This window comes from Lissotriton helveticus, chromosome 10 (genome assembly GCF_964261635.1).
Source record: "Lissotriton helveticus chromosome 10, aLisHel1.1, whole genome shotgun sequence".
Taxonomy (NCBI): domain Eukaryota; kingdom Metazoa; phylum Chordata; class Amphibia; order Caudata; family Salamandridae; genus Lissotriton; species Lissotriton helveticus.
The window spans coordinates 94,080,990-94,093,112 of record NC_136071.1 but is presented as its reverse complement, the minus strand read 5'-3'; the positions used below and the strand labels follow the sequence as shown (position 1 = coordinate 94,093,112).

At 40.1% G+C, this 12,123-nt stretch overlaps 1 protein-coding gene across 1 annotated transcript in view; it reads left to right on the top strand.

Annotated features, from left to right (window-relative positions):
- Positions 1–8,618, top strand: part of RAB26 (RAB26, member RAS oncogene family) — a 904,454-nt gene extending 895,836 nt beyond the window's left edge. The window contains exon 9 of the mRNA XM_078664850.1: positions 4,685–8,618. Coding sequence (XP_078520976.1) covers positions 4,685–4,787 — 103 coding nt within the window. The 3' untranslated portion in view covers positions 4,788–8,618. The remainder of the gene's footprint in view (positions 1–4,684) is intronic.
- Positions 8,619–12,123: the final 3,505 nt, after the last annotated feature.

Genomic DNA, 12,123 nt, shown 5'->3' with positions numbered 1-12,123 from the left:
CTTACAAACCCATGGGTGTTCCCCAACTGGGGCACCATCCACCAAAGAATGACTAGCTGAAATGGCCGACCTGAAGGAATTAATGGTGCAATAAGCCAAACCTTGTTTGAAAAAGGTCCGCCAGGAAATTAACTACCTCAGTAAAGCTGGCGCCCACGGGATCCAGGTGTTTCTCCACACACCAATGAACCCATCTCCTCCAGGCGGATCTGTGACCTACAATGGCATATATTCTGGTGTATGAGTAATGCAGTGAGGTGGTTTCTGGCCGAAACCGGCCAGCCTATCAATAATAAACATAAATAAATATCCCTCAGACCACAGATAAAATTAAATACTTCCACGGGAAGCATGCTCTACTCATGCTCTCTGTGTAGAACTGGGCTTATTTTTTTGTTTTTTTGTTTTTAGCAAACTAACCTATTCCATTCATGAAATAAAGCCTGCTGCAGTAGTACATTTATATACAACACTATATGCCGAAACGTCTCCAGGCACTGTGAAGTCAGATGCCTTCAGTCCTCATGAGGTCTTGAACAAGTCAGAATTTCAAATGGCACTGCCCTGTCCTAATCTGACAGTTTACTCTAAAGTAGAGGACTGTGTCAGAAAATCTAAGCATGCTGGTAGTGATGGGCAGGGAGAAAAGTAGTGTTTATGTATGCTGGAGGACTTCCAGAAATGGCCGGGTGAGAGACTTTGGCAGTGTTCGAAAGTGGGAGCCAGCAACTGATGTCATAGAAGAATGGCTGCAGAAGTTTGTTTGCAGGGCTATGGCCGGGTGAGAGACTTTGACAGTGTTCGAAAGTGGGAGCCAGCATCTGATGTCATTGAAGAATGGCTGCCGAAGTTTGTTTGCAGGGCTTTTCCCAGGGTGTCAGACTCAGTAACCACTGATTGAGTTTTCACAAGGCTTGTCGTAAAAAATCTAATGGACATGACAATACACAGCATCAAGATTGATAATGCGTTTTTTGTTTTGTTTTGTCCTCATCCCACCATCACTTTCTTGCTGGTACATCTCTCATCTCTCCAGTAGGAGAGGTTGAACCTGTCCACGCAAAGATATTGCTGTTCCACAGTAGTCTCCCCTAACACAAAGATGAAGATAAAGAGAAAACAGGGACCTCCAGCATACATGGCTTAATCATTGTACCCACTTGTTTGTTGCCAATGTAGGTAATATGCCCAGACCTTCTCCAAGCTTTGAGTGTGTTGTTGTCCAAACTTTGAAAAAGCAGAGAGGAACATTTTGAGATGGATAAAGTTTCCAGAAGCACAACATCCTTTCACTACTACAACTAGGGGGCAAAATACTCTCATGTGGAAGTCTGGACAGACTCCAGAAACTGTAATTTTGGATTCCAAATATAAAATACTTCTCTTGCTTTACAGAAAAAAACATTTCCCACAAACATTGCCATTAAAAGATCCGGAAGTCAACAACATACGAATGAGACATTGTTAGAGTACACAAATCTGAGTAAAAGCCTTGAAAACTAGGGGCAGAGTGACCATATGAACATATCAAGTACTTTGGCCTCCAGGAGCTCTGAATATTGGACACCATTTGTAGTTTGCATTTAAAAAACAAAACAAAACAAAAAAATGGATGGATGCACTTTCGGTGTCATAAAAACCCACAACTAGAAGTTATTATTCAGAAAACCACAAAATATGGACTTATGAAACACAAGAGGTAAGGTACAATTAGCTGCATTGACACACACCTGGGGGAAGGAGAGGTGACCTCTTGCTTACGATTTACATTCTTTGGAAACTCTTAGAAGGACTTAAAGATTGAAGGTGGTAGAGTACCACCTTCTACAACACTGCCTAAAGTAGGCGAATAGCAACTCTTTTGTATCGATTCACAAGTTAATTTAAAGATATTACATTAAGTTACTTTCGATATTGCTTTTATATTTATTTCCATTGCGGAGTTTCTTGTCTGTGTGGACGTCGCGTGCTCATTATCCGATGTCATGCAGACATATTGATAAAATTACAAATTAAAATATGGAATGAACTCTGATGCCTCTGGAGAGGAACCTTTTTACTGGGACCTAAATTCTTGCCAATGCCCACTAATCTTGTTCCTGCATGTCCAGGAAACAATTATATCTCAGTCTATTGTTTCCATTGACTGTAGAATCTGCCTTTTCTTCCCATCTCCCCATAATTCCTTCTAACTCCTTCCTTCTCCATGTTCCCGCAGCATCCCTCCCTCCCTTTCAACACTTAAAGCCAGCCCATCTGTCCCTCAATGTCATATAGTGCCTTGGTCTTCCCCAAGCACTCGTATATTTCATAAGACGGTATGCCATTCAGCTGCTTTTAAAGGATGCAATTAGAATTTAATAGTATTGATATGTAGTGACCCTTACCACACTGGCGGCTGAGAGCTTTACATCTGCAAAACAATCAATAACAGAATTTTCAACCATAGTTGTCTTTTTTTAGTACCAAGTATATCACTCAGAAGAAGTAGCACATTTCTGATCCTTACAAAGTAAGGACCTTTTTGTCAGTCACAGGAGGATAGACCAGTTCTTAGAACATATCCTATTTCATTTCCTTGGGTTGCTTCAATTGTTCATGTCAATCAAACAATTCAGAAGGAAAAATTCCTTCTAAATTCACCATAACTCACAGAAAGGTTGTTGCCCGCACAAGATGCCAGAGGAATAGTCAATTTCTACCTAGACAGATCAAGAGTCATCGGAAAGACTGACCACCTTTTCATTGCTTAGTGAGCAGCAGAATACTGAAAATGCCATCACAGTGGCAGGTATTGCTGAATAGATTAAAAAATGCATTCAAGGGGCCGATTCACAGAACTAACTTAAGACAAAATCCTAAACGTACTACTTTTGGTATTCACAGAAGTTAGGATTTTGTCTTAAGTCTGTCTTAAGTCTGTCTTAAGACAAACTTAAGACAAAATCCTAACTTCTGTGAATACCAAAAGTAGTAAGTTTAGGATTTTGTCTTAAGTTAGTTCTGTGAATCGGGCCCCAAGTGTGTTGCATGCTAGCCAATAGGATACTTTTGGACTATGATATATTGTGCAATGTGTGGACTTTGGGCCACATACCAATTTCAAGATATGCCTGTTGTCCATTTGATAAATTAGCTTCTTTACTGAGCCTACCCACTACATGGCAGAATAAGCACAGCATGTGCATCTTAAAATTGCATGGGGCATATTATCAAGGACCGGTGTTAAAATTATCGCTGTTTTAGCGGCAGGAAATTGCGCAAATAACGGTGATAATCGGCTTGATAATATGCCGTAGAGAATTCCAATAGAAGCTCATGTTAACACCAGAACATGGGCTTCTATTGGAATTCTCAAGGGCATATTATCAAGCCCATTATCGTCGCTTTAGCGGCACTTTCTTGCCGCTAAAACTGCGATAATTTTAACACCGGCCCTTGATAATATGCACCCATGTTCTAAAAGAATTATTACAGGTAAGTAACTTTTTTCTTCCATTCACTTCCCTTCAAAATCAGAGCTGGTGCTTCCATAAAGTGAGGTGTGATCTTAGGGTGCTACCTGCCGATGATGCTCTCCCAGCTGATTTATAATCAATTCCTTCTCTTATTGTGTGGAGGAGGAATCTTAAAACTTGGCATAGTCTGGTTCCTTAATTTTGCAAGTTAGCATTGATGGTCTTCATGTTGGAGCACCTGGACAACATTTTCAAGTGCTTTAAACAACCTATAACATCCAAAATTACTTCAGAAGTCCTCAAAAACTTACAGCCAGATTCATCAAGCTCAATTGCGCTCGCAAAGGGCCAGATTCTGAGAATCTGGCCCTTTGCGAGTGCAAATTTTGCATTTGGGATTCATCATCCCAAATGCAAAATTTGCTAATAAAGAATTCGCACATTTGCGAGGAATTGCATTTAAGGAACCTCTATTTGAGATTCCTTAAATGCAATTCATTAACCATTTTTACATTGCGAATTCGCAATTTTTGGTCGCTATTTACCACGAAGTCTAACTTCGTGGTAAATAGCGAAAAAAATAGAAAAAAGCACTTTAGTGCATTTTTCTCAATTGCATGTTACACACACACATGTCCTTTGGACATGTGTGTGCGCAACACCTGTGTAAATTTGCATATCAGGGGTGCTACAGGGTGTCCTTTGGACACCCTGGCACCCTTGAAATCGCAATCTTATTTGCGATTAGCTAATTGCTAATCGCAAATAAGGAATGACTCCCCATTCATTCCTATGGGCCTTTAGGCCCATAGGAATGAATGGGGAGTTATTCCTTATTTGTGATTAGGAATTAGCTAATCGCAAATAAGGAATCAGTGGGAATCTCAAATTCAATTGCGATTCCTACATGAATTCCGTTTTGCGAGTCCTTAATAGCGAATCCTTAAAATTCGCTATTAAGGACTCGCAATTCCTTACCTTGATGAATCTGGCCGTTGATTTTTAATTATTTAACATGTGTGGGGAGCACTCCACGAGACATAGAAAATCCTTGCAGCATTCCTGCTCCAAATAATAATAAAAATGAGGGCTAAATGTGTAAAATGCAGAACTGTCCCCTTTGTAGTGATAGTTGTGGAATCTTCTAAGGGGTTTGAAACACAGCAACATTTCAGTAGATGTAATGTGCCACTTTGGTGACTGCTTGATTTTCTCTCCTCTGCTAGGGAGTTGAAGCATCGCTCAATGAAGTTGCCCAACGAGCCTAAATTTAAACTCCACGACTACGTGAAGAAGGAAGTCAAAGGCTCCAGCTGCTGCCGATCCTAGTACCAGGAGTACGGCTGACCCACGTGCAGAGACTCGCGACTGCCATCGCCACGCACCTGTGCAGGAATATTCCCCCCCGCCGTGCATGTCCCTTCTTTGGTGTCTGTCTACTTTGTCAAGGTTTGCAACGAGACACAATGAACAAGAGGACATCAAGGCTTCTATGGTGTTTGGATGTTGGATCCAGTCCTCGCATGGTTTAACACCAGCTCGGAAATTTGCTGAAGCCCCGTCAGAGGACACGACTCGCAACTTCTTTGCTTTTCATACAATGTAAATGACACTCATGTCAACGCGGAGTTCCGTTTGAGGCTTTCACGCCGGCTAATATCTGTTTTTTTTATTTTAAAATGAAGTTGTGTATAGTACTGTAGTTGACATGTGTTTCCATGTTCCAGGATGTTTTTTTTAGGAATCTTTATCAATACTTCAGCAGGTTAACCCTTTGCCGGAGCCAATAATGTTGTTATCAGACTCGCTTAATGTTCGATTCTCATCACTTAAAGGGCATTGGATCTCAGTATGTTGGACCACGATTTGAGGAATATTGTGTCCTATGAGACGGAGTCTCAACTCATTCACATGTTGATGGAATTCGAACAGTAAATTCCTTCCAGTGTCTGGGATGTAGTCTAAGCGCATTGAGTGGTACCATCATTGGTGTAGTTCAGTCAGTGCCATGATTTACCATCACTAAGGCAAGTTCGCGAGTTAGGTGAACTCAAGAAAGATGATCAGACAAAAAAAAAAATCAAATGGGAGAGCACATGGTTTATTGTTTCATTGCGTTTTCAGATTTCTGAATTTTGATTTATCAGTTCAACGTGAATTATTTTTGTTGTGCAGAGAAAGTTACACATTTCCAAGTGTACCAAGAAGTGCGCTGTGGAAGAGTGGGACATGTCAGAGATGTAGCGTTAAGTCAATGGATACTTCTAACAGGTGATTAATTTCTACAGCATCTTTACATCAGCAATGGGTAGGAGGGAATAATGCTACCCAGGCAGCAGTTTACAATATAGAAAGCACATCAAAATATCTCCATTTGTATTGCATCATGGGTTTCAGGAGCAGGCTTGAAACAAGATGGCGGCTGCCATGCTAACGATAAATGCAGACTTCAGGAGCTCCTTTTTAAGTGATAATGCACTCACAATTGTAACTGAGTTTAAGCACAAAACTGGGTACAGAAGTCAATTTAATTAATTTTGTTCTTTGCACTGTCCACCACAAACGTTAAGATGGTATATGAAGAAACGAAAGCTACTCTCTTTGTGCACTGTAAATTTACACACGTGAAATCTTTCACCAGTGTGAAATTCATATTTTCCAAATATTTAAAAAAATAAGGCGGGCAAGACGATGGGTGCCACACCAGTCCTGTGGATTTCAGGAGAGAACGTATCACCCCGGAGGGTCGGTGAGCTATCTAGATCACAAAAAGTATTGACTTTCTTAGTTTGTGTTTCAATTTCAATCCAAAGGCTTGAAAAGAGGAAAACTAATAGGACCACTCTCTTTACAGGGAAAAAGATAATCAGACGGTTTATATTAAGGTGAGCATGCACCGTGGCACCAAAGGATTTGTAAATATTTGGGTAATCGGTTATCCGGATGGTATGGTGTTCATTGGTGTTACCAGCACCTTCCAGTGACGCTTGATAGTTTCTGGCACCATTCATAGTTAATCATCAAAGAAAGGTACAACTCTGACCAGATATTGATATCACACCGATGGGTGGCAATTTGTAAAAGTAACTTTATAGGCAGGCTGGTAATTAATCAGGACAACACAAAATAACATTGTTGGGGCCTTCTATCTTGTAAGCTTATCCGTAGAGTGGACATCTCAGCCATCTTGGATAGATGCATTCTCTTCGGCCATAAGTGGGAGGCTCAAGGTGGGGCTGTGAAGCAGCTAGCCATGTGTGTCCTACAGAAGCTTACTTTTGTGTCTGTGCTGGGAAACCAGACAGCAGAGTGATAAAGTAAAGCTTTTCTGGACAAGAATGCATCAATATGGAACCCTGTGCCAATAGTTGATCTAGTTTAGCATTCCAGGAAATTAGGTCATATCCTTCACAAGTGGGACATTTATAATTTGCCAACTGGAGTGATATTTATCCAATGGATTTTAGTGCACAACAATCTTTTTGTGAATTGGACTCCTTTAAAGGTGCCAAAATGGTTACCTGGGGCAGTATCATGATGGTCCAAGCATTCAAAACAAAACAGGTGAATTGTCTAAAGTTCAAACACATAACTTGGAATTGCTCTGAATAAATGCACAAACATTAAATAGAACAAGTCGGAAACAGTGAGCAGTGGTTGCCTCTCGCTGTTTCATGCTTGCTCTGTCTGAAGTTCATGCATTGATTTGGAACACTGTTTTAAATGGAATTATAGAAGTGCAGGCACTCACTATTTAGAGTCTGTTTGCACCTGAAAAGTGACTGACTCTCGCCCGGATGCCCAAAGGCTTCCATGCTGACTTTAGCAGCTTTGTGGTAGAGGCGTTACCCTTGTGGCTTGGGAGTGGATTTTCTCCTCCTCCTCACTGTAGAAAGACGGTGGACTCAGAGTACATACGGGCCTTTGCTGTCCCCACTGGGCAAACTTTTCGTGGCCAGTATATTTTGGATTATTATTGTTTTTCTTTTGAGTAGAGTAACTAATTGTCTAGGTCCTGACGAATGCCCCTGAACCACAGTTGAGGTCAGCCAAAGGCTGAAACATGTTGACCAAACAGGTGTATATTTGATTAGAACCCAGAGTCCCCTTTCCCAGAGGACAATCAAATAAAGTTAATTTGGCCCTCTTAAGTATTATTCACTATCTTCATTGCACTCTGCCCCTCACTGACCCTCCAACAATGCTCATTTTTTAAAACACCTCAGCTGCTCACCCTCTGGGGAGTTGTAGCCCACGCCAAGAACCTTGCAGGCTGGGTATGAGGAGGGAATCCAGTGATAAAGCATGTCATCCTTGGGTGAGTGAGAGTTCTCGTCCTTTAAGAAGCTCTCTTCTGACAGCTACACAACACACTACTATACACACATACATACATATATGTTCACATATGTGTGCACTTTGTTTTCCCTTCTTTTTGAGCCCGATGTACTTTTTGTGAGTTTAAAGTGCCCGTGCTCTCCCATTAAATGTATTGCAGCAGTGTTGAGAAGTGCTGGTACTCTCCAATTAAATGTATAGCAGCAGTGCTGAAAAAAGTGCAGGTACTCTCCCATTAAACGTACTGCAGCAGTGCTGAGAAGTGCAGGTACTCTCCCTTTCAAATTAAAGGAGCGCGGGCTCTCACTGCCTACCCATTTATAGCACTTACTTGTAGAAATTCTGAATTATGAGTTTGAACTTTAGACGTTTCACACACAAAAAAAAACATATGTGCTTGGCCCATCATGATATGGTCCAAGGCCTCGCGGACATGCTTCAAAAAGAGGAGTTGGTGTTCCTTACCAATAAAATGTGAAACAATCAAAACTTATTTTAAGGGCCACCCTCAAGAATTGCTGAAACTAGGTAAAAGAAAGTAGTATGGCGAATAAGGAGAAATAATCTTACATTATTCGAATGTGTAGTACTTGCCATTTGGGAATGATGTACCGTTTGCTGCATTTCTTGAATGTAGAATAATGTATGTGACTGTTCTATGATCCTGTTGTTTTTGTATTTCGTAACAAAGATGAAATCAGTCTTAAGAATTTATGAAAGCTGTATATTGTTGTTCTACCCAAAAATGAATTAACTAGTGTGCACTTTGTAAGGTATTTTACAATGCAAGCTATCTTTGTTTAAAGAAAATTGTACCATGAATGTGTGTAACATCTCCTTTGGTACAGGTAGACTTTTACATTAGCAATGCCCTGTCTCATCCTCCCATAACATCTCACTAAGCTCAGCATCCTTCGTCTGTTACATTTTGAATGAAATGATGGCTGTAAGAAAGGTTCCTTCTACTCACCACCCATAAAATCCCTTTTGCATACTGCAGCCCATATAACTTTAAGGGTCAAGGCGGGAATTGCCAGCCCACTGCAAAACCATGCGCAGATAGAAATCTCTTCTGTCCCTTGCACACCTCCATCTCTGCATTTGCAAGGGTTAAAAAGGGTTCACAGAATGAATCCTGCTCCATGAATTATTGATCAGGTGAGAGTTAAGTGAATCCTTGTGAGTGGCAGCGTTGTGCATCACCAGTTTGATGCATTTCCAATGCTTAATTTGTAAACCAATAAGTGCCAGGGCGGTGTGGTTTGCAACACCTATTGCCCCTGCCAGCACTGCAGATGACAGTACCAACATAACTACTAACCATTACACTCCAACAAGTTTGACCATTCAGACTATTCCAGGCCCCAATGCTGTAAGAATGGCTTGGGTGGCAGGCATTTGTCATTTTACTGTACATTGAACCAATAAATAATTGTTGTTGAGTTAGTCTGTAATTTAGACAAGCAGCGCCACCATGTGGCAGATTGACATAAATCCCAGTGCTAACAATTAAGAGCACCGGAAACCACCAGCTCAAATTAAGCACTGCATTAGACCCATATTGCTAGTTGCTTAACGTTTATAATGGCACACTGAAAAGTCACCCACTGAGTATAGTGGATGCTGGTCAAGCCAGGCAGCTGCAGGGCCTGGGGTAAAAGGACTTGGCACAGGACCAACTGGGAACAGTTAATGTCCATGCCAGAGACTACTTGGTGCATCTTAAGGGTAATTCTTAAAGCATTGTAATGTAAAATAAAAAGTGTTCCATTAAAAGCTTTCTGCGAAGGTAAGTTTTGGTTCTTTACTAGGAACAGTTACTTAACAACGAAAAACAATCTGTTTACATTTTGCTATTATTATGATCCAAAACTTACAAAAACAATACAAATGATGTGTTTATGGTTAGTTACACAACCATTATATTCCCCAGTGGTGTGCTCCTGACCACACACATGACATTACAGATTATGTCATCATTGATGTCAATAAAATCACTTGTGACATCAGACATGACTTCATCAACTGCATCATCTACGACATCACAGGAACCACAAAGAATTGCATTTTTTTCAAATATTAACTTAAAAGAGACTTTTTTGTACACAATGTCTCTGAGGACATCTCTGTGTTGATGATGGACTGGCGCCTTAAAAATGCATTCATTACATTTAAGGCTATCTTTTGTGGGTGTAACTCAGCTACTTTTAGGAATACCATACTTTTCAAAGACTGACCGCGGACTTAAGTCATGTCTCTGCCTTTTGTGTTGGCGAGGATAGCTATTACTCACATATCTGCCTTTAATATCTATGCGAGTGCCCCAGCAGCAGCATTTCCTCCCTAAGGGACATCTATTTGCCATCAGCAGTACTGCAGACTTATTTTCCTTAAACTCTTCTAGGATAATCTTTTGAGTGAAACTTCAGCCAGTTTCTTTCTATGTAATTTCTGTGAGGGGATTTAGATGTTGAATGCGATTTATTCGATGTCGTCACTAGGAAAATTTGTGATGTCATTAGCAATGCAATATCGCTGCTGCATGTAGGTGTTTCCCAGAGTTCAGATCGTAACCATAATAATCATTAAGTGAAGATTTTCAGGTAATATAATGTTTATTGCGTAGATTAGCACCTTATCTTAGGAAGCAACCTTTTCTGCCCTTAAAGAAGCGTTATTTTCTTTTGGATATATATATATATCTAGGGAAACATCATTTACATCATGGTGAGTACACCGCGATGCGGTACCAACGCAGCCGCTACAACGCAAGTCGTTACATCGACTTGCGCTGGGTGGTTCTATAACCTAAGGAATAGTAAGTTTTACTATTCCAACACCTTCCCTACTGTATGTAGGCTGGTGTTGGAATAGTAAATCTTACTACTCCTAAGTCCAGCACCCTCCAGCGCAAGTCGTGGTAACGACTTGCGTTGTAAAAACTGCGTTGTAACATACCGCAATCATTTTGATCGCGTTGTTACATCACATATTTATATATCTATATATGTATATATCTAAATCTATATCAGTATATATATGTCTAAGACATCTAAATAAATTCTACTGAAGGGTTTTAAAAAATAGAAAAATATATTATTCTCAGTGTAGATATATTTTCCACATATTTTACTGAAACTATGTCTGGGACCCCCACTTTGACTTTTTGTGACCCCTACGGAGTATCACATACTTAGAAGGTAGTAATACACTTTGGCTTACATGAGTAAAGTTAGATATTGATGGATACAGTTTTCTCATCATGTTCACTGTAAATCCCCTTTAATGATTCTGTGCCAATCAACAATCTTTTTGTTTTGAAGTTCTAGTTTTAAATAAGCAACACTCCATCGTCATCAAAAGCAATGCACAAGCGGGAAACATCCTTTATAACGCAACTTTTACCACGCAGTGCCTTTACGACGCAACTTTTACAACGCAAACCATTACAACGCATTGCGCTGGGGGGCGCTCTAGGATAGGGAATAAGATTAATTTACTGTCCAACACCTTCCCTAGTGTCCACGGGGACTGGAGTTGGTATAGTAAATTAAACTATTCACCATCCAGCACCCCAAAGCGCTATGCGTTGTGAAGGTATGCGATGTAAAAACCGCGTTGTAAAGGCATGCGATGTAAAAGTATACGTTGTAACGTCATACATCCGCACAAACAGTGGGAGGAAAGGCAAAAGTGGGCTACAATTGGTTTATGACCCTCAACATTATTTCCCATGACTTTTTATATGTTTATTAGTTAGAACATTGAAATAAATGGTGAAAAATAAAGTAGTTGCATTGGCTGGCTCAGAGGTATCTGTAGTAAACTCAATAATTATTGGAAGCAGGTGAACTTGAGTTTGTTTATTTATTGAGAAGATAGATCTCTACACAGCTCATCATCTGCTGGCCATGTCCACTCTAGTACAGTTAACCCTCCAGCATTGAACCATAACATTCCAGATGCAATGACATCATAAGCCCAGTGACAACAGTGATACAATACCTATTAAACTAAGCCAGCAAACATAGAGCATTTGACAACAATAAATATAGTACATAGAATATAACATACCTCCTTTTCTTTAGATAAAATAAAAAAACATAATACAACTTTTACCAAAATACCTAAAAACAAAGAATAATGTATTATAATGTTAATCACGAAATCTATGAGGAATAATAGAAACTCTAGAACTTTTCCTTCTCTGTACCAAGGAAGAAGATAGGTTGGTAGATAGGTTAGATAGGTTGTTGTCATTACTGTCCTGTTCCTTAGAAACACTGGATTTAGCTTTGACTATCTTTGATACATTCCACCAATGCCC